At 38.0% G+C, this 24114-nt stretch overlaps 1 protein-coding gene across 1 annotated transcript in view; it reads left to right on the forward strand.

Annotated features, from left to right (window-relative positions):
- LOC111420333 (cubilin homolog) overlaps positions 1 to 13312 on the forward strand; it is a 71959-nt gene extending 58647 nt beyond the window's left edge. The window contains exons 16-19 of the mRNA XM_071200887.1: positions 12148 to 12225; positions 12282 to 12900; positions 12960 to 13051; positions 13114 to 13312. Coding sequence (XP_071056988.1) covers positions 12148 to 12225; positions 12282 to 12900; positions 12960 to 13051; positions 13114 to 13224 — 900 coding nt within the window. The 3' untranslated portion in view covers positions 13225 to 13312. The remainder of the gene's footprint in view (positions 1 to 12147; positions 12226 to 12281; positions 12901 to 12959; positions 13052 to 13113) is intronic.
- The last annotated feature ends 10802 nt before the right edge of the window (positions 13313 to 24114 follow it).

A 24114-nucleotide genomic window follows, 5' to 3' on the forward strand; every position in this document is an offset into this window, starting at 1 on the left:
GCTGCTGGTAAGGGCCGGAAACGCCTCCACCCATCGACTGAACAGGTCGGTGACAACGAACACAAACCTGTTGTTATCTCGTGTTTTCATGTAAACCAAAACTTCCCATGGTTGTGTGGGCGCTCGTGGTCGTAATGGAGCCCGTTCCTGTAGGGGTCCCCGCTTGAGCGATGAGCAGGCCCAGCAATCCCGGACGTGTCTGGCCACGTCTTCCTCTACACCAAGCCACCAGTTTCCTCAGGATCGCCCTCGTGGTTTCCTCAGCTCCGGGATGGCCTGCGGTGGACGCGTCATGGTAGGCGTGCAACACCTGGTCGTGCATGTCCTGTGGCACGATCAGTCGGTTACCATCGGGATGTCATCTCCACAAAAGCCCATCATGCAGGGGTCGTTGCCTCATGCCCGGGTTGGCGCGAGAGAAAGTCCGGGAGTTCGTTCTGTTCTCCCGGGACGTGTTGTATGTCAAATTATATTCCTGAAGAAGGAGCGCCCACCGGGTAAACTTGGCGTTCTGGTCCTTCATGGTGTCAAGCCATAACAATGCTCTACTGTCGGTGCGCATGGTGAATCTTCTGTCCTCCAGGTACGGTCGGAAAAATCGCATCGCCCAGACGACTGCCAAGCATTCCTGTTCGTTAGCGTGGTAGCGCTGCTCGGTGTCCCAAGAAGGTTCGCAGCTGCTTCTTGTTGGATGGTCTCGATGTGTCGCAGAGGGAGGTGACGTGGTTCGGTAAGGGCTCCACTCCTCCTGGTGTAATCCGGTGACCCAGGTAGTCGATGGTTGTCGCCCCCAAGTGGCATTTTTCCGGTGATAACCGGAGGTTGTGTAACCGGAGTCGTTCAAACACCAGGTGTAAGTGTTTAAGGTGTTCTTCGCAGGAGTTGCTGTAGACGATGACATCATCCAAGTACACCAGGGCGAATTTCCGGAGGTATCCGGGGAGCACTTCTTGCGTCATTAACTTCTGGAACGTCGCCGAGGCATTCTTCAATCCGAAAGGCATGACGCGAAACTGGTAGGTGGCACCGTCGGGAGTTGTGAAGGCGGTCAAGGGTCGGGACCCCTTCTCCATTGGGATTTGCCAATATCCGGACCGCAGGTCGAGGCTCGAAAAAACGGTGGCCTGGCTGAGGTCCCGCAGCGTCTCGTGGATGATAGGCAGCGCTGAGGACTCGTTGTTGGTTTAATCGACGGTAATCGACGCAAAACCTCTTGGTCCCATCTTTCTTCTCCACCAGTACGATCGGAGATGAGTACGGGGAACGACTGGCTTCAATGACACCGTCCGCCAACATGTTCTCTAGTTCACGGGCGATAAATTCCTTTTTGGTAGAGGAGCAGCGGTATGGCGGTAGTCGAAACGGCCTTGCTCCTTCGGTGAGCTCCAGTTTGTGCTGAGTTGCCCCTGTGGTACTCTTATGGGAGTCGGTAAACACGTCGGGGAAGGCACGAAGCGTCGTTCGAAAGGCCTCTTTGTGTTTGTCCGGAAATTGGTGACGGATAGTATTGACGTCCAGGGCGGGCAGTGGCGCAGTGGGGCTGGTCCATCGGAAGTACATCGTGGTCCTCTTCTCTTTCCCGAAGTGAAAACAGCCTCGTTGGAAATCGAGAATCACCCCTTGGTCGTGGAACCAGGGATCCCCAAAAACAAACGGGGTGCTGAGTCGAGGAACCACCAAAAACTGCTGGGTGCACTGGAGTTCACCGATGGTGAACTGGATTTCGGCCTTCCCGAGGATGGGCAGCTGGGCATTCGGGTCCGCTTGGGTGGCGTAGGTGTCTCCCAGCGGTTTAAAAGACGCGACGGCTCTTGAGCTGACAAAGTTGCTTCCCGAGCCGGAGTCCAGGAGAGCTAGGCTGCGCCTTCCTGCTACCTCGATTGTTACGGTCGAGCGGCTGGAGCAACCGGGTTCCTCCAATGTGGAGATTACTGCGGCCGTCCGGGTTGTCCTGGGCGAACGGCCGCCGTCTCGTTTCCCGAACCGGTGCTGCGTTGTAGGGGACAGTCACGGTTCCAATGGTACCCGGGACAATACCAGCATCGGGGCACCTTCTTCTTGGGGGCCTCGGTGTCCCCTTCAGGAGTCTTCTTACCCTTTGGAGATGGTGTTGTGGGTTGTTTGAGGAGGCCCGACTTCTTCAAAAGCGCCTCCGTGCGAATTGCTTTGTGTCGCAACTCGTGTATGTTGGCCGGCATGGGGGACAGGTGCAGCTGTAGCTGAGGTAGCAGCAGGGCAACCATCATTCCAATGTCGTCGTCCGGTTTTCGGTGCAGACGCCGGGCTTGCAGGTGTTTGCGTTTTAAAAACGCCTGCACCGATTCATCGGCCTGCTGTTGGCGGCTGAAATATTGGCCGTTGACTTGTGCCAATATTTGCGGACTGTTGAACCTTTCCAACAGCACCTGGTGAAATTCCGCGAAGGACATCTCCAAGTCATCGAATGCACTCCACCACAAAGCGGCATCTTCTCGAAAAAAACTGATCGCTTTCTTTGATTGTTCCGCTGGTGGAGTGCCGGTGTCAGTGAAATATGTCTTTATTACCTTGACAAATTCTGCAGGATCCTCTAAGGAATCGCCGGTGAGGCACGGGGGCTCGGCTTTTGGGATGCAGACATGTTCGGCCAATAACTTTGACAGGGCGCAAACCTGTGTCTGAACGGTCGCACTGTCTTGTTTTGGTTCTTCGGCGGTCTTCTCCATCTTCTGCGTTTGGTATTCTTTTCCTTTCTTCTCTTCTTTAATCGGTTGGGCCCCTCTTCTTCTGAAGAGCTTGCCAAATCTTCCTTCGTCGCATATGGCCGTGTCGACAATGAACGGCTTCTCGTTGTTGGTCCTTTTGGCATTATCGGGCCATACGTTGGGCGCCAATTGTTACGGGGGATGTATTGCGCCGAAGAAGAAACAACAGTCGTTGAATTAAAAAAAAATAATTTATTTACAAAAAATGTACAAAAACCCTCAACGGTTTGTAAGACGAAAAGGGATCGTCGTCGAAACTGGCGGTTGAAGTGCTGGCTGCTGTTATCGTTGTCGCTGTTGTCATCGCTTCGAGGTTCGGTTGGAATTGACCGCTGATGGAAACCCGGCCGCCTTATATAGGCGCCCTTGGGTAAAACCCTATCAACCGGGCGTTGTGGTTGGTTGGCGACCGTCCGATCTAGAAGTCTAAATATTGCTGCTAGAAGACTAAATAAAAATAAAATATGGCGGACGTGCAAGTTCCTCCTGTTAATAGTGCACTAATTAACGGTTCCCACTGCGCTGTCAAGGTGGTAAACTTTGTTTCGTGCGTTAAATGTGATGGGTAATTCATCCAGCCTGCATCAAACGGCATGAAACGATCTGCCTTGGATCCAACCTACATATCGAAGATCCCGATCAAGATGTTGAGGTTAAGACTAACATACTTACCCAAAATGTAGCACAGGATATAAAATTTCTATGACAAGAAAATATAATACATCAAAACTTCTAGAAGAAATGACGTCAAAGAACAGCATCCTTTTGGAATACACAGAACTACTGAAAAATAATCTAAAGTTATTCCATGCTGAAAATGTAAACAAATCAGAAACAAATAAAGGTTACAGATTCCTATACTCCAAACAAGCACAAATGTTGATCCAAAGATAGTTCCATCTACTACGCAACAGATGGTACCAAACACTATTGAAAAATGCATTCAACTAACAATAAGAAACGACGGCGATAACAATCAGCCTGCCGTAGGTAATCGCATCACCTCAGCACCAAAGGAAAACTGAGAACGAGAAATGGCAGGAAGTTCGTCAAAGCCTAGATACACAAACTCCAGAGAATCAAAACAAGATGGTAAAAAATTATCAAACAACGAAAGAGAAAATGAAATTCAAAAAACGAACAATTACATGAAGACTATTAGAAGTACGGGACAATCAACAGCTTTGAAGAGCATAAAGAAATATAGGCATTTCCATGTGTATCGCCTTGATAATTGTTGTTGTATCTAGAAAAAGCTAGATATCTTCTATATGATGCAAAATTAGAAACAAAACTTTGGGCTAAAGCAGTGAATACTGCGGTCTACCTTAGAAACAAGACTTTGGTGGCTGGTTTAAACAGTTAAACTTCTTTTGAAGTGTGGATGAGAAAGAAACCAGATGTGAGTAAATTAAGAATATTTGGTAGTTCGGTAATGGTACACATACCAAAAGAAAAACGTCACAAATGGGACAAAAAGTCAAAAAAGGTTTTTCTAGTTGGTTATTCAGAAAATGTTAAGGGTTATAGTTATAGATTATATGATAAAGAAAATAATTGTGTTATCATTAGCCGAGATGTAAAGATAACTGAAGATCTGAGTACGAAACTGGATATTTTTATGAACAATGATGAATCAGAAGAACAAACTACGAATTCAGTGGCGGATAAAAATCCAGAAGAAAAAGAAGAAACCAGGAAGACGGAAGAACAGTTTGCAAACATTGAAAATGTGACAGATAAAAACCAAAGGGAAACAGAAGAAGTGAGAAGATCTTCTAGAGTTCCGAAACCGAAAAATTATGAAGATTATGTCACTTATTTATGTACAGCAGGAAAAGAAATTAGTGAGGATCCTGAAACGATAAGTGAAGCCAAGAATCGACCTGATTGGGAAAGGTGGAAGGAAGCCATAGAAGACTAACTACAGTGCTTTGAGGAGAATCAAGCATGGGCAGTAGTTGATGGGTCTCATAAAGGAAGTGTAGTGAATTGTAAGTGGGTATTTAAAACAACATCAGATAGTGATAGGCAAAAGAAGGGGTTTCACGCAAAAATATGGAATAGACTACAATGAAACTTTTTCTCCTGTGATGCGGCATACTACATTAAGATTACTTATTGGACTTTCAGTACAATTTAACTTAAATATTTGTCATTTAGATGTTAAAACAGCTTTTTTAAATGGTCAGTTAAATAAGGAAATATTCATGAAATTGCCAGAGGGTTTTAATTGTGATACAAAGGGAAACTTAAAAAGGCAATATACGGACTTAAACAATTGTCCAAAGCTTGGAATGACAAAGTAAATGAGGTATTAGAAAATTTGGGATATGAAAGATCAAAAATTGAGCCTTGTGTATATTCAGCATACAATACGAAAAAGATCGTTTAAATAATTTTAAACGATGTCGGGGTATCGTTAGAGTATGCCTATGCCTAACGTTAATGTTATGAACATTGCTGCGGAAACTTATTTTCTGATACAAGTAGGGTGGAAATTTGTACAGAATCACTTTATGATAGAAACACGCTTTGTAGAGGGTCCGGCGCCTAGATATATTCAGCCAAGGAACCCAATTTAGGGTATGTGAAATACGTTCACGTCTCTTTATTCCATATATAAAACGCAAGCACGAATTTTGTATCCGTTGAATTTTAGCAATAAACACGGAGTCAATACACGAGTCGTAAACAATATCACCGTAATTAAATATAGATAGCACCAAGGCGTCACGCAAACGTATCTTCAACTGATGGTCTAAAAAATGACGGCCCAAATACACTGTTGGACATAATTCACGAGCACACCCTATATAATCTGAACGCGTGAAGATAAATCCATGATATTTGCGGAGCACAAAGGTTTACTGTAGACGAGTTTATTCATCGAGTTTCGAGTTGTTCCGTCGCGGCATTGTTGACTGAGCCGCTCTTCCAAGTGGAACATTCCGTCGCTATGGAGACCGAAGTGGATAGAAAATACCGTTCGTTTTTAGTGTGGTGTGAGGAACCACATTGTTATCGTACTCTGTGCGCAATGGATGGGCGATCGCGTTACTTAAGCCAGTTGGAGCGAGGAATGTTTGAGGGTATGCACATTGAGGGTGTATCGGTCTGTGAAATTGCGCGTCGTCTCGAGCGGTCGTTATCGGCAGTGCAACGGGCATGGCGAGAATGGTCTGAGGTAGGACACAGGCACCTACAGCCGCGGCCGGGACGGCCATGCGCGACCCCAGCACACGAGGATCGCACTCTTGTTTTCAGCGCTTTAGCGTCGTGTGCGTCCTCCTCAACGCAACTTGGAGCTGTTTGGCCACCGGCAGGGGAAGGCGCACTCACTACGCGAACTGTATGGCGGCGTTTGGTAGATAGTGGACTGCGCGTGCGTCGTGCGAAACAGCAAATTCCAGTAACATCCGAGCACCGCAGCATACGTCACGAGTGGGTCAACGCTAGGCATTAGTGGGTAGCCGAGTAGAGGGACATTTTGTTTTCCGACGAATCAAGATTCGAATTGAGCACCGGTGATGCGCGAATTTTAGTTCGTCGGAGCCGTGGTGATCGTCTACTCGAGCAGTGCGTGCAAGAATGCCCTATCCACCGACAACCGAGCATTATGGTTTGGGGTGCTATTACACATGGTGGACGTACACGTCTGCTGCGTGTATAGCAGACCATGACGGGTCAACGATACGTAGATGAGGTGCTACGGTCCGTTGTGCTTCCCTATGTTCGGCGGCTCCCAGGTCTGCTATACATGCATGACAACGTACGACAGCACATCGGGCGTGTTGTACAGACCTTTGTGGAAGAGCACCGTATACGAATGCTTCCATGGCTAGCTCGGTTTCCGTATCTGAATCCGATCAAACATGTTTGGGAAATGACTGGTCGGAGACTTCTACGTTATCCGGCTTCCTCGGCTAACGTTGAGGAGCTATGGAGGCGAGTTGAGGTGGCATGGTTGGCCATCCCTCTTGCTACAATACAGCAACTTATAGACTCCATGCCACGTCGTGTAGCGATGGTACGCGAAGTTCATGGGGCTATTGATTCATCGCTATTGATGTTTCTCTTCCCAGCAGAGTTGTGCCGCTCTCCATGTAAGAGTAAGTTACACTACTTTAGTACTACTTCCATACCAAATTTTATTGCGCTAGACACACGCGTTCGGATTATACAGGGTGTGCTCGTGAATTATTTCCAACAGTGTATAAAAGTTTCAATGTTGCGTACGCTCGCCGAAGCAAGTTACTTATATGTTTACTATCAGAACAATCAGGAACACCACCATACCCAAAGACACAACCGACGACTTTGAAGGATTGATCACAAGGCAGTGAATAACCACGAGCGTGATTAGGTCGTTCAGATCTTTATTCATATTATCCCGTGCAGCCAAAGCATCCGATTTAGAAAAGCTGTAATAGAGCTGCGTATCATCAGCATACATATGAACATTACAGAACAAGAGTCGGCTATACAAATTCGCAGTGTAAACAAGATAAAGTATTGGGCCTAAAATGGAACCCTGTGGCACTCCCGATGCTAAAATCAACTAATTGTAATCTGTCGCAGAAGTAGCTTCTAAACAAGCATATAGCTGCATCTGATAGACCAATGAAATGAAGAATTAAAAAGAGAGTTTCATGATGCAGTACATCAAAAGCTTTAAAGAAATCAAGTAGTACAAGTGCGGTGCTGAGACCCATCCATCACCCGAAAAATATCGTCGGTCACATCCAACAGAGCAGATGAGCAACTAAAACCAGGCCTAAATCCAGACTGTTTGCTAGGAAGGATACTAAATCTCTCTAAGTGCTCTCTCAGTCTGATAGCAATTATTCTTTCAAAAACCTTCGACAGAACAGGCAAAATACTTATAGGCCTAAGATCTTTCAAATGAGATGTGTAGTTGGTTTTGGCTAACGGAAGCACCAAAGCGACCTTCCAATCATCAGAAAAAACGGAATGTTCAATACAAAAGTTAAAAATATGACAGATAAATGGCAAAATAGTTGGGTAGCAAAGTAATAACATTCTCCTACTGATCTGGTCGGTGCCTACGGCATTAGTTTTAATGCTAAGCAAAGCTTCTAAAATTTCCTCTTCAGTAATAAAGAAAAAAGATAAGGTTTCAGTTACTTGCGCTAAAACGTTGAAATTATAAGAAGCAATTAGGTCTGCATCTCCAGCAAGTTAGTTTTGGGAACCCAAGGAATAATCATTGAGTGAGTCCACATTACCAATATTGTCAGGAATTTCACGATATTTGCTACGGCAAACACCAAGTGATCTGAAAACGCTCCAAAGATTACGTGAGTCGTTACAATCAAAAAGACGGGCGAGGTAGGCTTTTTTCTCGCGTTGAATCGAAGAGTTTGTGAAATTACGCAGTTGTTTATAATAACGAAAATGTGCCACGTCACCAGAGGTCCTGAACCTACGATACGCCCGGTTTCGAAGTTTCATGAGTAGCTTAATATTATCGGTAACCCACGGGCGGTGGCGAGCACGCAGCAAAATATCCCGTATAGGGGTGTGCAAATCAAACAGTGAAATGATGTATTGGTTCAGGAAAAGGACTTTCTAATTAACATCGGTTAAATAGACAATATTGCACCAAGGAACAGCCCTCAAATCAATCGAGAAAACATCAGCATTAAAGTCCCTCAAATTTTTGCGAATAACACTTTTAGGTGCAACAAAGACAATATAATCAATGAGGGACGATGAGCGAATCTATAATTTGATGCAAGTGAAACTGAGCCAAGACAGGAACAAAGAAACGGTCATACGTACCATTCACCTCCAAGCCATCAACATTAAAATCCCCCATACATATAAGAGCCTGTGATCCCGGGGCAAACTCGGACAAAATATCCTCAAAATAATTCAAAAACTCTGATACATTTCCAGGAGGGCTATAAACGACACCAATTGTGACAGGCTTGATACAGTTAACAAGGTCTATCCACAACCAATCACAACATTGAGTTATCTCTTGGTGCAAAATTTTAAAATCTAAATTAGTCTTAATGTATAGCCCGACGCCGCCACCTCTACCAAGGTTACTCCTAACGTTTAGACTAGTGCGATCAATGAATTCACCAGCGATAATTAGGTATATTGAATGCGGTGAAATCAGTATTTGTATAAACCCATGTCTCAGAAATAGCAAAAACGTCAAAGTTACCATCAATAATAAGGTCCTTTACAGCAGGAAAGTTGCCAGGAAGCGATCTAACGTTTAAATACACCTGGTGACTTAAACATCTTCAAGGAAAAACTGAAATGGTACCTGGTATACATTGCAGAAACGTATCCTAACTATAGAGTGCTCCTTTCCAGAGATTTTAACTCTTTTTTTTAGTTTGGAATGGAAGGCATCTTTTCCAGTCCTTCTAGACTATCGCCAGGATCTGCAACCTGCATAGATAATATATTTACAGATTTAATAAACATCGAGGGAAAAACTACAAATCCACACTTATCTGATCATCTTGCGCAGATTGCTAAAGTAACAACAAAAATCACAAACATTACAAATATGAAAAAGATAAGATTAATTACAACAGAGAAAATACTTGAATTCAATCAGAGTCTTCGTGGGACGCAATGGCCAGATGCTCATCTTGGTTATTCCTCGTTCCATACCGCATTCACAAATTCGTTCGATCGCATATTTCCTGAAAAAGAAGTACCCGATACCAAGAAAAGATGTTGTCAAATGAATTTTCCTCCCGAACTGCAGAATTAAAAGAGAATATATTGCACACTATGGCAACAGTTGTGAACTTGCCTGAACATATGGAAATTTACAAGCGATACAAATTAGAATACAAGCAAGCAATTCAACAACAAAAAGCTATAACTTTTTCCAACTTTATACAAAATAGCGACAATCGTTCTAAGGCCATTTGGACGGCAATTAAAAACGAATTCTACCAAAAGAAATTAGACACCCGTAGTGACTATGATGGTCCAACTCCGGATGATTTTAATGATTATTTCTGTGAGATTGGCAACCAGATGCACTCTGAACCTGGACCTGTGCTTTGTCCGGAAATCTTCGTGAAGAGAAGCAGATCGGTCGCGAGTTCTATTTTCCTCACACCAGTAGATTTGATAGAGGTTGGAAGTGTCATTTGTATGAAATTTCATCAGTTTTATTAAAGAGTATACGAAATGAAATAGCAAAACCGTTAACAGATGCTATCAATCAATGCATGCTAGATGGAATTTACCCAGAAGAATTTAAAGTTTCAAAGGTACTGTAGCCGCCACGAGAGCTGGCAGTAAATCATCGTTTTCCGCTCTTACAAATGCCATACGTAGTTCACAAACCGCTAGAGAGTAATGTGTGTTAGAAAGAGATAGCATTAGTTTAATATGTCTGCTGTACAATTCAAATGGCCACGTCGAAAAAGTACGTCTGTTCTTCTAAGGGATGTAACTCTATAATTATAACCTCAAATCGAAACGTCTTGTGAGCGTTGTCATGAAAATCATTAAATAATATCTTTGACAATGTTTGACATATAACCTCCATTACTAACATAACCTACATTTAAATGTATGTGGTAAAATAATCTAAGTCGTACGTCCTTATCTTGATTCATACCATTTTTAAGCGATCTGTCACTGCCAGCTCTCGTGGTTTCTACTATAGTACCACTTTTCAAAAGTCGCAATGCAGGCCCATCGCAATATAAGCAACACTATCCAAGGTCTTTGAACGAGTAATAAAGAAGCGACTAATTGATTATCTTGAAAGTCACAACACATTTAGCACCGAACAACACGGTTCCCGAAAGCTAAGATCCACATCATCAGCTGTTACGGATTCTTTGGAACTGATAGCAAATGATTTCAACAAAAAGGAAGAAGCACTACTCAAATGCTGCGATCTAACAAAGGCTTTTGATTGCGTCGACCACCAGATTCTGCTCGCTAAGCTAGAGTACTACGGTATAACGGGACACCTTCATTCTTCAAGACATATCTCCAGGATAGAACACTGTGGTGTATCGAGTGGCAATAAAAGTTACATTATATGATTTACACTATTTATTAATATGTATATGAATACGCAAGTCCTTTTCTACAAAGTGGTTATGCGCATAACAATCTCGCATAGTGCTGGAAACCAACTGAATCGCCACACGCTCAAACACGCCGTCCGACTCACGCATGCGCATACACTACCAACACAAATAGTTTACTGGAAAGGAAGATTTTCGGCAAGAAGACAGATAGGACAGGGAGTGCCACAGGGATCTGTTCTGGGCTCGGTTTTGTTCCTGATCTATCTCAATGACTTACCACAAAACTTAACGGCTGATTTGACGTGCCTTTTCGCTGATGATATTTCGCTGTTGGGGACATCTAGAGACAGACAGAAACTTCTCGGAAGGTCCGAAGAATTCGAGCTGGAAGCGAAAGAGTGGTTCGCAATAAGCTAAGACTGAATGGAAAAAGGACGCATTCACTCATACTTACCAATTGAGAGCCAGATATGCGAGATACTATTAAATTCCTTGGTCTTAACATAGATTCCCATCTAAAATTGAATACAGATATAAAATACGTTACAAAGTTAGCCACAGCAACCTACCTCATCAGAAGAATAAGGATTATCTCAACCCATGAAGCTGCTAGAACCGCCTACTTCAGCCACTTTAATTTCATACTTCAATATGGCATTGAGGTGTGGGGATCATCGCCTCAAACTTCTCATAGTGATATCCACCAAGATGACACTAGGCAGAAGAACAGGATCGTCATTCCACAATACCGCATCAAAAGAGCACAACAAAGCACTAATTATATGTGCATAAAATTATATAATAAATTGCCACCAGCCTATTCTGAGTTGCCCATATTCAGAGGGAAAGTGAAGCGATTGTTATTCTACAATACTCCTTCTACTCAATAGAGGAATTGCATTTTTTATTGACTATTATTATTATTTTCTTGTATTGTTGACTATTGTACGCACATTTCTTTGCGACAAATAAACATTATTATTATTAAACTGTTTGTAGAAGACCAAATTCTCCTATCAGAATACTAGACTGCTGGCAAAGGACTAAATACAGCTGGTAGAAGATTAAATACTGCTGCCAGAAGACTAGATTGCTGCTAGAAGACCATATACTGCTGGTAGAGGATTAAACATTCCTGTCAGAAGACTAAACTGCTTGTAGAAGACCAAATTCTCTTGCCAGAAAGCTAGACTGCTGACAGAGAACTAGATATTGCTCGTAGAAGATTCATCACCCTTAGAAATTTTATATTTATGTACTTATAAGCTGCAAAAAATATATTTTAAAAAATTTTCTTTCTTGCTACTTCTTATTTCAATACTAACTCATTTAATGTTTGTATTGTTATTTAGAGTTCAGATACTGATGAAAGTGCGTTAGGATCAAGTACGATATTTGCAACAAAATTAAACAACCAGTTTATGAGTCGCGTAAGACAAAACTTAAATTAATAAATTTAAGAATGGAAAAAAAAATTATTTTTTAGATGTTTTACGCCCCATTGGGAGTTCACCAATATTGCGGAAAAATCGGTCACGAATACGATTATTACACATTCAGTCGCGAGTCAATAATCGATTTCGAAAGTGTTTCGGGAACCCACGGAAAAGGATTTAAACTAGAATACAAAATCGATAAATGTTACCGTAATTTAACTGGTCAACAAGGAAAAGTGAAGACGAAAGTCGAAGGAACTGGTTGTACCATATTAATAACAGCTCCTATCGGAACCACCGTTTCTATTTACTTTTATAATTATTATATCCCATCTAGGATGACTTGCGAAGATGATAAGATAGAGATTTATGATGGGCCAACTACAACATCCAAGATATTAGCCACTCATTGCTCGAAAACTCCGAATCCGGTGTTTTCAACGCAAAACGTTGTTTTAATACAAATTACGAAACGGCCGAATGCGATGGCTCATATGTTGGATTTTACTTATACGAGTACCGATAAAGGACAAGGTTGTGGGGGGAAAATTTATAATTATCATGGGATTATTACCAGCCCTTTGTACCCGCAAAATTTTCCGAATATATCGGATTGTGTTTGGGAAATTAACGTTCCGCATGGATTGGATGTAGAAATCCATTTTACACGTATGCTTAATTTTAGTGTTTTAATTTCAATTATTATATTAATTTTAAATTTTTTTTAGAATTCTCAATACCAAATAGATGCGACACCGATTACGTAACAATAACGACGTATTCAAACAAAATATCAAATGAACATCAATATTGTGGAAACGTAAATAAATTTGAATTGTTTTTTAATATTTAATTAATGTAATTTTTGTTTGTTTTAATTAGGATGTTCCCCCCAAATTGAGGTCGTCTAAAAAGGTACTTGTTAGATACGTGACGAGTTTTCATAATGGAGCTGTTGGCTGGGTGGCTAACTTTGGAGCAATTGTCAATTAACGTACTTAAAGAATACACACATTAATTAATTATTGTTTTGTTAAATAGATATGTGTTAATTAATATAATATAAAAATTTAAAAAATCGGCCAAATCGTATTTATAGATCCTAAGAAATAATTTTTGCGCCAAATTAAAACTTAAATCTTATTCTTTCAATAGATATCAAAGTTACACAAGACCACATGCTAACAAAAACTTATAATATTAACCAAGGACTAAAATAAAGAGATGAGCTGACACCAACGTTGTTTAATTTGATACTGGAATACGTCATACGAAAAATGAAAATTGAATCTACTTGAACTACATCAAAATCTTAAGCACAGCAAGAAGAACCTATAATAGCAAATATAGGGAATACGAAAACAATCGCTGAAAGAAGTCTCGCAATTCGTATATCTTGGAATTGAGCTAGCGAGGGATCACAGTCAGATTGGGGATAACATACTGTTGACAGAAGACTAATTACTAATGCTAGAAAAGAAGATGTTGCCGACAAACACAAGATACTACTAGTTGAGGATTAGATACTTCTGGTAGAAGACCAAATACTCCTTCCAGAAGATTAAATACTGCTGGAAGAAGATCACATATTGCTAGTAGAAAACCAAATACTCCTGCCAGAAGACTACACTGCTAGCAGAGAATTAGATACTACCGGATGAAGACTAAATACTCTTTCCAGAAGAATATCCTTTTGCCAGAAGACTAGATATTGCTGGTAGAAGGCCAAATAGTTGGCAGAGGACAAGATAACAAATTCTCCATCCAGAAGACTAGATACTTGCGTCGTTACCCCAATATACAGGATGTTTCAGGTTTTTGTAGCAGGACTTTAACAGTCGATAGATCTTTTAAAATTAACACAAAAACTTCATATAAACATAGATCGATAAACGCTTTGATTTGGAGATACAGGCTGTACAAATTAAATTTTTAAATTGATTTTTATTTAATATTAGACGTGTATTTCACCGATTCTTCTCAACGTCTCCGACTCCCGAACGTCCAAGCCAACGCACTGCATCCTATCGCCCAGCATGTTAATCGCCTTATCCTTCAAACCAATATAATACAACTTTGCCAATAGAATTTTGTGACTTAAGGTATCGAAGGCCTTGGAGTAGTCAAGAAGGCACATCTCACCACATCATCCACGATATCAAGCAATGCAGTAACGCAGCTGAAACCCGGACGAAAGCCAGATTGTCGATCGGGTAGAATGTTATTACCCATAACATCGTTTAGTTGTTCAAACAAAACCCTCTCCATCACCTTGGACAGAACTGGAAGAATACTAATCGGTCTTAGATCCGTCATCCTCTGTGGACTATTAATTTTGGGAAGGGGATTTATTAAATATATTTTCTATGCTGCTGGAAAAAGACTAGTCCCAATTGCGCAATTTATAATATGCCTAATATATGGTGTAATATGTGGGCAATATAGTTTAATAGTTTGCATGTTTAATTTATCATGACCTGTGGCATTACTCTTTATCCGTCTGACAGTTTCCTCCACCCTAACATCTTCAATCTCATTAAACTCAAAAACAGCCCCACGTATAGCTCTATTTAAATAATGATTATAGAAGTCTACGTCATACTTCATGGTACCTCCCCCCGCAAAATGATTATTTAATCATTCAAGTTTCTGAGGTGTACAGGTATTATCTGTTTTTTAATAAAAAGTCCGGCCTTTATTAACGCTGTCGACTTATTGTCAACACTTCCTATTTGTAATTCAAGATAAATTCTACGTTCTGTACGAATAACTTCCGTAACTGTTTTTCTCATAGCTTTGTAAAAAGTCCATTTATGTGGTAATTTAGATGCTCTAAAATCATCTCTAAGTTTTTGCATGGACCTGATAGTGTCAGTAATCCATGGTGACTGGGGTTTTGCAAATTTACAGGTCCTTAGTGGACAATGCACCTACAGAACACTAAGTATGGCGCTGCTTAAGAAATTTAACTTAGTGTCGACATCTGGCATGTCAAAAATACAGAAGAATGGAATCTTGTACAGATCCTCCATGAATCTATCATACTGAAAAACACCGAAAAAGCGAATGGTAATGACTATGGACGCCCTTGGCGGAGACTTTAACTTTAATTTACCATAAATTAAAGTGATCAGAAATTCCAGCCTCCTCTAGGACACCAACCTCCTCAACCATGTCAATGTCGCACACCAATATTAAATCAATCAAGGTAGAAGACGACACGTTACCCGTGTCGGTTTATCTACTATTTGACACAATCCAACAGAGCACAAAAGATCCTGCAATGCCCTAGTCTTTCGATCAGTTATGTCCATCATGTCAATATTCAAATCCCCAAGAATTATCACCCTATCTACCACAGGCAATACAACGGAGAGGGAGTTTTCTAATTCATCAAGAAAGGAGTTATAATTGCAACTATTCGGCCTATATAGCACCGCTACGGCCAACCATAGCCCGTCCAGCCGTATCTTAATTCACAACTGCTCCACTTCATCACCAACATCAAACACAGTCCTCCACACCTCCATTTTTACGTATACAGCAACCCCGCCCGCTCTCGTTTCTCTATTTTTTGGAAATAAGTTGTACCCGTCTACACAGGGGGGGGGGGGTGAAGGTAGTATCTAATAGTCGGCAACGCCTACGGTTACATTCATACCATGCATGCGCAAATGTCAATTCTCCCACGTTTAGGTTTGACAACACCGCAATTTTCAAATATCACACGTTTTCACACCGTTTACTGGCAATTTACTCCTCTATATATCTGTTCTGTGCGTCTACAGCTATCATCGACCTCACCAGACAGCCACGTCTCGCTACAATAATATGATTAAGATGATAATATGATAATAATGATGATAATAATATGATTAAGATGATTTTGTATGTTCTTATTCGGAAACTTTTCTTATAAAACGTTATCATTATTATTTATATATCGTATTACTATATCGTTACTATATCGTATTAATATATCGTTATTACCATTATTTTTATAGCACATCTAAAAATAGAGTTTTAGCTTTAATTTGAGATATAAATCATTTCTTAACTCCTTAAAATGAGATCGACACGATTTTTTTAAATTTTTTGACATAACCCAACTTGACACATGATATGTTCTTTTTCGGAAAACTTTTCTTATTAAACCCCATTATTTTGATACCACATCTTAAAATAGATGTGCAACTTTAAAGTGATTTTTCGGTAAGTACTACACTTTTCCGCACTTTTTTTATCATTAACACATCTTTTGAGTCATTACCTACCGATTAAAAAAAAAATCATCGATTTTTAAGAGGGACAGGTATTCTTTAATTATTCCAATTTTAGCTTTAATTTGAGATATAAATCATTTCTTAATTCCTCAAAGTAAGATCGACACGATTTTTTCTTAGTTTTCAGTTATAGTAGATAGATTACTTTGTATGTTCTTTTCGGAAAACTTTTCTTATAAAACCCCATTATTTTTATACCACATCTTTAAATAGATAGTTGTAGCTTTAATTTAATTGAATCATTTCTTAACTCCTCAAAATGAGATCGACACGATTTTTTTAAATTTTTTGACATAACCCAACTTGACAGATGGTTTTGTATGTTCTTTTTCGGAAAACTTAATAATAATAACAATAATAACATTTATTCAGCTTACAAATGTTTTACATGTAATAAAAGAAAATATAAAACAGATAAAGCCCCGTCAAGAGAAAAAATATAAATATAGTAGACGCCGCGAGAGCTGGCAGTAAATCATCGTTTTCCGCTCTTACAAATGCCATACGTAGTTCACAAACCGCTAGAGAGTAATGTGTGTTAGAAAGAGATAGCATTAGTTTAATATGTCTGCTGTACAATTCAAATGGCCACGTCGAAAAAGTACGTCTGTTCTTCTAAGGGATGTAACTCTATAATTATAACCTCAAATCGAAACGTCTTGTGAGCGTTGTCATGAATCTGTTAGTGTTTTCACAAGCCAAAAATGTTTTCTTTTAAAGGAAAATCATTAAATAATATCTTTGACAATGTTTGACATATGAGGCGTGTAGTAGCAAAACTCGCCTTATCCAGTTGAAGTAAATTTGAGAAAATCCAAATTTTAAGTTTTGAGCAATAAATTTTAGGAAAACAAATATAAAACCCAAATAAATATAGCTATTACGTTATGAAATGTTATCAACAATAGGTTCTCTATAATTGGTTTTTATCCAGTTTGAAAAAGAAACAGTAATTTTATTTGAATAATTCAAGTTTTGCTGTGTTATGAATGAATAGCAAGTTTTGTTATACCACAATATTCAATCAACAGACGGTTTTCTTAAAAAAATTTATTTATTATTTATTTTTTTGAACAATTTTGAATAATGAACACTAAATTGAAAATAATAATAATCAAATATTTTAAATTCTTAACAGGTTATCAACCTCTTGTGGTCTCCGTTCACAAAAACATGCTATGTCTTCTTCTTCTTCTTCTTGTTCTTTTAAAGATGGTCTATCAAAATCAACTACTAAAGGTATAAAAAAACTTAAGTCTTGTCTTTCCATCCACCTATCACCAAAATGTTTTCTTAAAAGCTCCCTGACGTTACCGACCTTTTTTTGATCCAAATCAACTCCCATTTCAATTTGATTTGGTGAGAAATAACTGAATGTTTTCCCTCTTTTTAATAATGACTTTGCAGTCCCAGTGTCAGAATTGTAATAAACCTCTCCACTAACAAGAATTAAATTTCTTTGACTTCGATAAAATAAATCTTTTTGCTTGCGAAAACTTAAAGTGCCACGCTTGAACAGGTTTCAAAAATTCTTTAACGCTCAACTTCCAATCTTTTACTTCACAATCCATGCCCAGCTGCACAACAGTTCCATGCTCCTCAAAAATATTTCTATACATTTTAGGATCTATAATAGTTGATTCTTTCTTTAAAATTTTTTCAATGCGACCGAATATCCTGTCAGATGGGAGATATGAATGTCCAGGCACTGGAAAAATCAATTCTATTGTTTTAACATTCGGAGGTGCCACATTTGTCAAAAAATAAGAACACATTCCTATCATTGTAGAATTCCGATTTTGTCCTCCACAACCATCAGCGCATAGACGTATATTTGAATATGGTGAAAGATCGACTTGTGATAGGCAATGAAACACAGCTGATGATATCTCATTGGAACTTTTTTTATATTCATGCTCCATCCACGTATAAATAAATACGTTTTCTGGGTTCATGTGACTTTTTGAAGAACCTCTTACAATGGTAAAATTATAGATGTATAGCTGCCGGCTGAAGTAGGCAATTTGATCTGGTATTTTTGGTATAACCAAATTTGGAATAATTCAAGATTAGGAGTCTCTCTTAAAAATCGATGATTTTTTTTTTAATCGATAGGAAATGAGTCAAAAGAGGCGTAAATGATAAAAAAAAAGTGCGGAAAAGTGTAGTACTTACCGAAAAATCACTTTAAAGTTGCGATTTGACGTTTCTTTTTGGAAGTTCAAAGCAATGTTAAAATTGCATTTTCGTATTAAATCCTAACCTGAAATTGTTTAATTTATACCCACGCACAAAATAAAAAGTTATTTTCACTAAACTTGTTGAGATTACAACATATTTTCGGATTTAAACCTTGTTTCTTAGGCTATCGATGCAGAACGACAATTAAATGGCGTTAGATAGAATTGTTTCTACCAAATGTGTATTAATAGACTTTGTGTTAATGGATTGTGTATCAATTGATCTGTCAAATGACTGAAAGCTCTTTGCAATCTTTATGTTGTAAATATAAATGATAAATAGGTATAGTAGCTTATTTAATAGTAGTTTAGTTAAATTAAAATAGTTATTAAAAAAGACATGCTTACAAAATAAAAATAAATAAATAATCCGTGTGACGATAGCAACAAACTGTGTATTGAACCAAATGACAATTACAACTGACAACACAAGCAATGTTAACCATGTATTTTCTCGTATTAAATCCTAACCTCAAATTGTTTAATTTATATCCACGCACAAAATAAAAAGTTATTTTCACTAAACTTGTTGAGATTACAACATAATTATTCATAATGACACCTATGTGAAGTTAGCCCCCAATTAAACAGAATTTTACATGTATAGTATTTTAATTATAACATGAGAACCAGTGAACCGATTTCGATAAACAATGTCTCATTCGAAAGCTTAATCTTTGGCCAATACGAAAGTGGAAATGCCCGATTGACGATGTGACGATAGCAACGATAGCAACAAACCTTCCAACAACAAATTTTTATCCGCAATTTCCTATCTATTTTATTAGCTGATATCTTTCTTATTATTAGATATAGCAGAACACTAAATGCACCATATGAAAGCTTGATTCTTTCTTTATAAAATCGTCGGTCCTCGTTTGCCGATATGTTAATATTAAAATCAATAAAAGATGAAGAACACCGCTCTGTACGTAAAATAGCTTAATATTACCAAACTTCAAGCCCTTGTGCAATTGTTATCAAACCGAATTTTAAAAAACTGTGTTCACAATCAGAAAGAACGCTCCTTCAAATATCTTAATCCGGGTTTTTGTCGGTCAATATCTATTAGCATCATGGTTAAATCACCTTTAATATACATCTCTATATACAGAAACGTTTAATTGCTCTACCTCTAAACAACTTTCTTACATATTTGATATGAGGAAAACTATAGAAGTATATCATGAAGTTATAGACTTACACAAGGACGTTTTTGGTCAAAAAAGTACCAAATTCACACGTTTTAGCTACTTTTAAACATTGTTGGGATCAATAACTTTCTTATATCACCAGGAAAAAACTCTATAACCAAGCAGCGATAGCCGCGTGTTATACACCATTAGAAAGAGCAGCAAATTGTAGATAAGATAGATCTATACTTCTATAGTTTTCCCAATATCAAATAAGAAACTTGTTTAAAGGAATAGTAATTAAACGTTTTTGCGTGTAGGGATGTATATGAAGGGCGATTTAAGCATGACGCCGATAGACCCATTTACCAACGAAAACCCGGGTTAAGATATAATAAATTTAAAGAGCGCTCTTTCCGAGTGTGATAGTAGTTTTTTAAATATCTATATAAGCTATTTAATCTAAGTACAGAGCCACCGCTTTGTAGTTTAAGTACAGATTGATCTTAGTATTAACTTATTGACAGACAAAGACCGGTTTTAGATAGAGAAAGAATCTCTAATTATTATCTCGAATTATCTCTAATAATAAGAAAGATATCAGCTAAGAAAGTAGATAAAAAATTACGGATACAAGTTTGTTGCTATCGGACAAATGTGGAGGAGGCTGAAAACTAGAAACATAAAACTAAAGAAAATTCCAATATTTTTCAGCACCACATAAAGACTGAACATAATATAAATTATGGAGGAGTTGAGCTTTTACATTCGTGTAACAAATTATAAAAATAATAATAACTATCTACTTATGAATGAACAAGTTCAACTTTTCCATAAACCCATCTTCGTATAATTTTACAATATACATGTTGCTTAAAAATCGTCAATCTTGCTTTTATCGATGTAATATCGCCCAAACAAGAATTTTGTGTAGAAATTAGATTTTGAGTTAGAACATACAAAAAAAAACAAACATTATAAACATTTCAAATAGATTTTTAGAATCTATTTGTATCTTATATTCTATTCAATTTCTTTTTTCGAATCTATCTTTGCTCCTATCTGGCGACGCTCTTGTACATAGTTAATAGACACACAGTCTATGTAACGACAGGCACTTAATCATTATGACCAATGCGAAGTTAGCTCCAAATTTTTCTAGCTCCCAATTAGATAGGATTTTACATGTATAGTATTTTGATTATAACAAGAAAACCAGTCAACCGATTTCGATAATCAAAATCTCATTCGAAAGCTTAATCTTTGGCCAATACGAAAGTGGAAATGCCCGACTCAAAATCTCTCGTGGGGTCATTTCAATAGCTGTACGCACATAATTAGTAAATTTTGAAATCGGGCATTTCCACCTTGGCATTCATTGCAGATCATACTTTCGACCGAGATTTTGATGACTAAAATTGGTCAATTAGTTACGAAGATAATTGATGTGTTTAATTAATTCGTTTGTTGTGTTTTAATCAAAATCCTTAAATATTTCGAATCGGGCATTTCGACAACAGCATTCAGCCAGACACAAACTTTCGATTGAGATATAAAACATTAAAATCCGTCAAACTGTTCTTTAATTATAGTCGATTTAGTTTAAATTAATTTTTTTTATATTGCGGACTATACTTTTGAGCGTTCACACGTGCATAAACAACGAGCCGAAGACGGTGTCATTTCGAGGGCTGTATAAAGTTAGCGGGAGAGAATTGAAATCGAACATTTTGTGATTTCGATAGAAGATACTATGACGAATCGAGTGACGTATAGATCTTGATCATCGGGTACATTGTTTACGAGTTATCACCACTTAAAGAAGGTCAATTTTGTGTTATTTTCGTGTATCTTCGCATTATTTTGGCATTTTAGCGAAATTCGAAAGAGTTTTCAAATCGGGCATTTCCACTTTCGTATTGGCCAAGGATTAAGCTTTCGAATGAGACATTGTTTATCGAAATCGGTTCACTGGTTCTCATGTTATAATCAAAATACTATACATGTAAAATGCTATTTAATTGGGGGCTAACTTCACATAGGTGTCATTATGAATAATTATGTTGTAATCTCAACAAGTTTAGTGAAAATAACTTTTTATTTTGTGCGTGGGTATAAATTAAACAATTTGAGGTTAGGATTTAATACAAAAATACATGGTTAACATTGCTTGTGTTGTCAGTTGTAGGTAATTGTCATTTGGTTAAATGCACAGTTTGTTGCCATCGTCACACGGGTTATTTTTTTATTATTATTTTGTAACGTCTTGTTTAATATTAATTTTTAATTAATTAACTATTTTAACTTAAGTAAGGTACTATTAAATAAGCTATTATACTTATTTATTATTTATATTTACAATATAAAGATATTTCAGTCGTTTGACATATCAATTGATACACAATCTATTAACATAAAGTCTATTAGCACACATTTGGTAGAAACAATTCTATCTAACGACAGGTAATTGTCGTTATGCTTTGATAGCCTAAGAAATAAGGTTTTCATCCGAAAATATGTTGTAATCTCAACAAGTTTAGTGAAAATAAGTTTTTATTTAGTTCGTGGGTATAAATTAAACAATTTGAGGTTAGGATTTAATACGAAAATGCATATTTAACATTGCTTTTAACTTCCAAAACAAAACGTCAAATCGCAACTTTAAAGTGATTTTTCGGTAAGTACTACACTTTTCCGCACTTTTTTTTTATCATTTACGCCTCTTTTGACTCAATTCCTATCGATTAAAAAAAAAATCATCGATTTTTAAGAGAGACTCCTAATCTTGATATATGCCTAAACTTTTGGCAATCAAATGAAAATGTAATTAATTCATTTTTCTTTTCTTGTAGTTTTTTGAAAAACGCCGTTGCTTTTAATTTATGAACTCTTTTTTCTATAATTAATTTGTTTTTTTTTCATTAGGACGCATTTCCTGTTTTAATCTCTCCGACAGTTCGATGCATTTGGAACATGCATCAGTTACCGGAGTTCCAAAGCCAATATTGTAATCATTAGTAAAAATTTTTTGAAAAAATGTTCTTTTTACATGACGTTCAGAATTAACATTGCTGTTATAAGTGCGCCAAAGTTTTGAGATGCTTAATCCGCTAGGCAAATATTGTCTACTATCTGTTTTTGATCTACAATGGTGGCTTTCTACACATTTTAAATTTTCAATAAATCTTTTTACCGCAATTCGTTTCTCAACAAATTTTGTACTAATCCGGTCGCCCCCTCGGTTTTCTTTTGGCATTAGTCCTGTGTTTAAATGGTTTCTACAAATTCTTTGTACACGATCTTTGGAAACGTGAAGAATCTGAAGAAACGTTTGTTGGCACACTTGAATTTTATATTTTTCATAGCGACATTTTTTCACAAAGTATTTTATTGCCACACTTTTTCGACTGCTTCCTTCTTTTAAATTTCGGTTTTGTCTTTTTGGTTTGTCGTGGCTACAGTATTTTAAAATAAATGCATCCCGCTCAACTTTATTTTTATGCAAATAAAAATTCCGTTGAAAATTGTAAATATCCAATCCTGTTAATTTTTTGCAGTGGAAGGTTTTGCCATTGTGCTTGCATATTGGGAAACATGGCAGATTAGGAGAGGAATATCTGAAGGAAATAAAGTTAAATTATTCTGCTGTGTATCATAGAATTTAATTTACTATTCGAAAAAATTAACTTCCCTTGTTAACATGTCGCCGAAAAATTATGAAACGGACAGATCGAGTACTTTTTGTACAAGCTTAATAAATTCTTAAGAAAAAAGAGCTTACCTTTCACGCTTACTGATTTCTCTTTTCCATTTTGATTTATCCGCTATTTTTTTTTCTTCCTTTCCCTTTTTTTGAGGGTAAAATAACATCTTGACTCATATTAGACATAATTTGTATGTACAGGATGTCCCAATTTCGATGTCCGCATAGGCTATCTCCGAAACTAAAAGAGATAGAAAAAAAGTAGCTTACATGTCATGATCTCGTTTTTCGAGAAAATGCTAATGCCGAAAACTCCGAACAGCTATTGTTTCGTAGCTCAAGTTGGTTAGGTTCTTTTTAAACACTCCCTTTCGTTTCTTTGACTTTATTAATCGTTAACAAAATAAAGATACACTTCTAAAAACACTGCTCAGCTCTACGCTTATTATATATGTCTGCTATATGAACAACACACACACGGAATGTGTATCACGCACGCGTCGCCCAGCGGTACGGTGGGATGC

The sequence above is a fragment of the Onthophagus taurus genome, unplaced genomic scaffold, assembly GCF_036711975.1.
Source record: "Onthophagus taurus isolate NC unplaced genomic scaffold, IU_Otau_3.0 ScKx7SY_15, whole genome shotgun sequence".
In the NCBI taxonomy this organism is placed as follows: domain Eukaryota; kingdom Metazoa; phylum Arthropoda; class Insecta; order Coleoptera; family Scarabaeidae; genus Onthophagus; species Onthophagus taurus.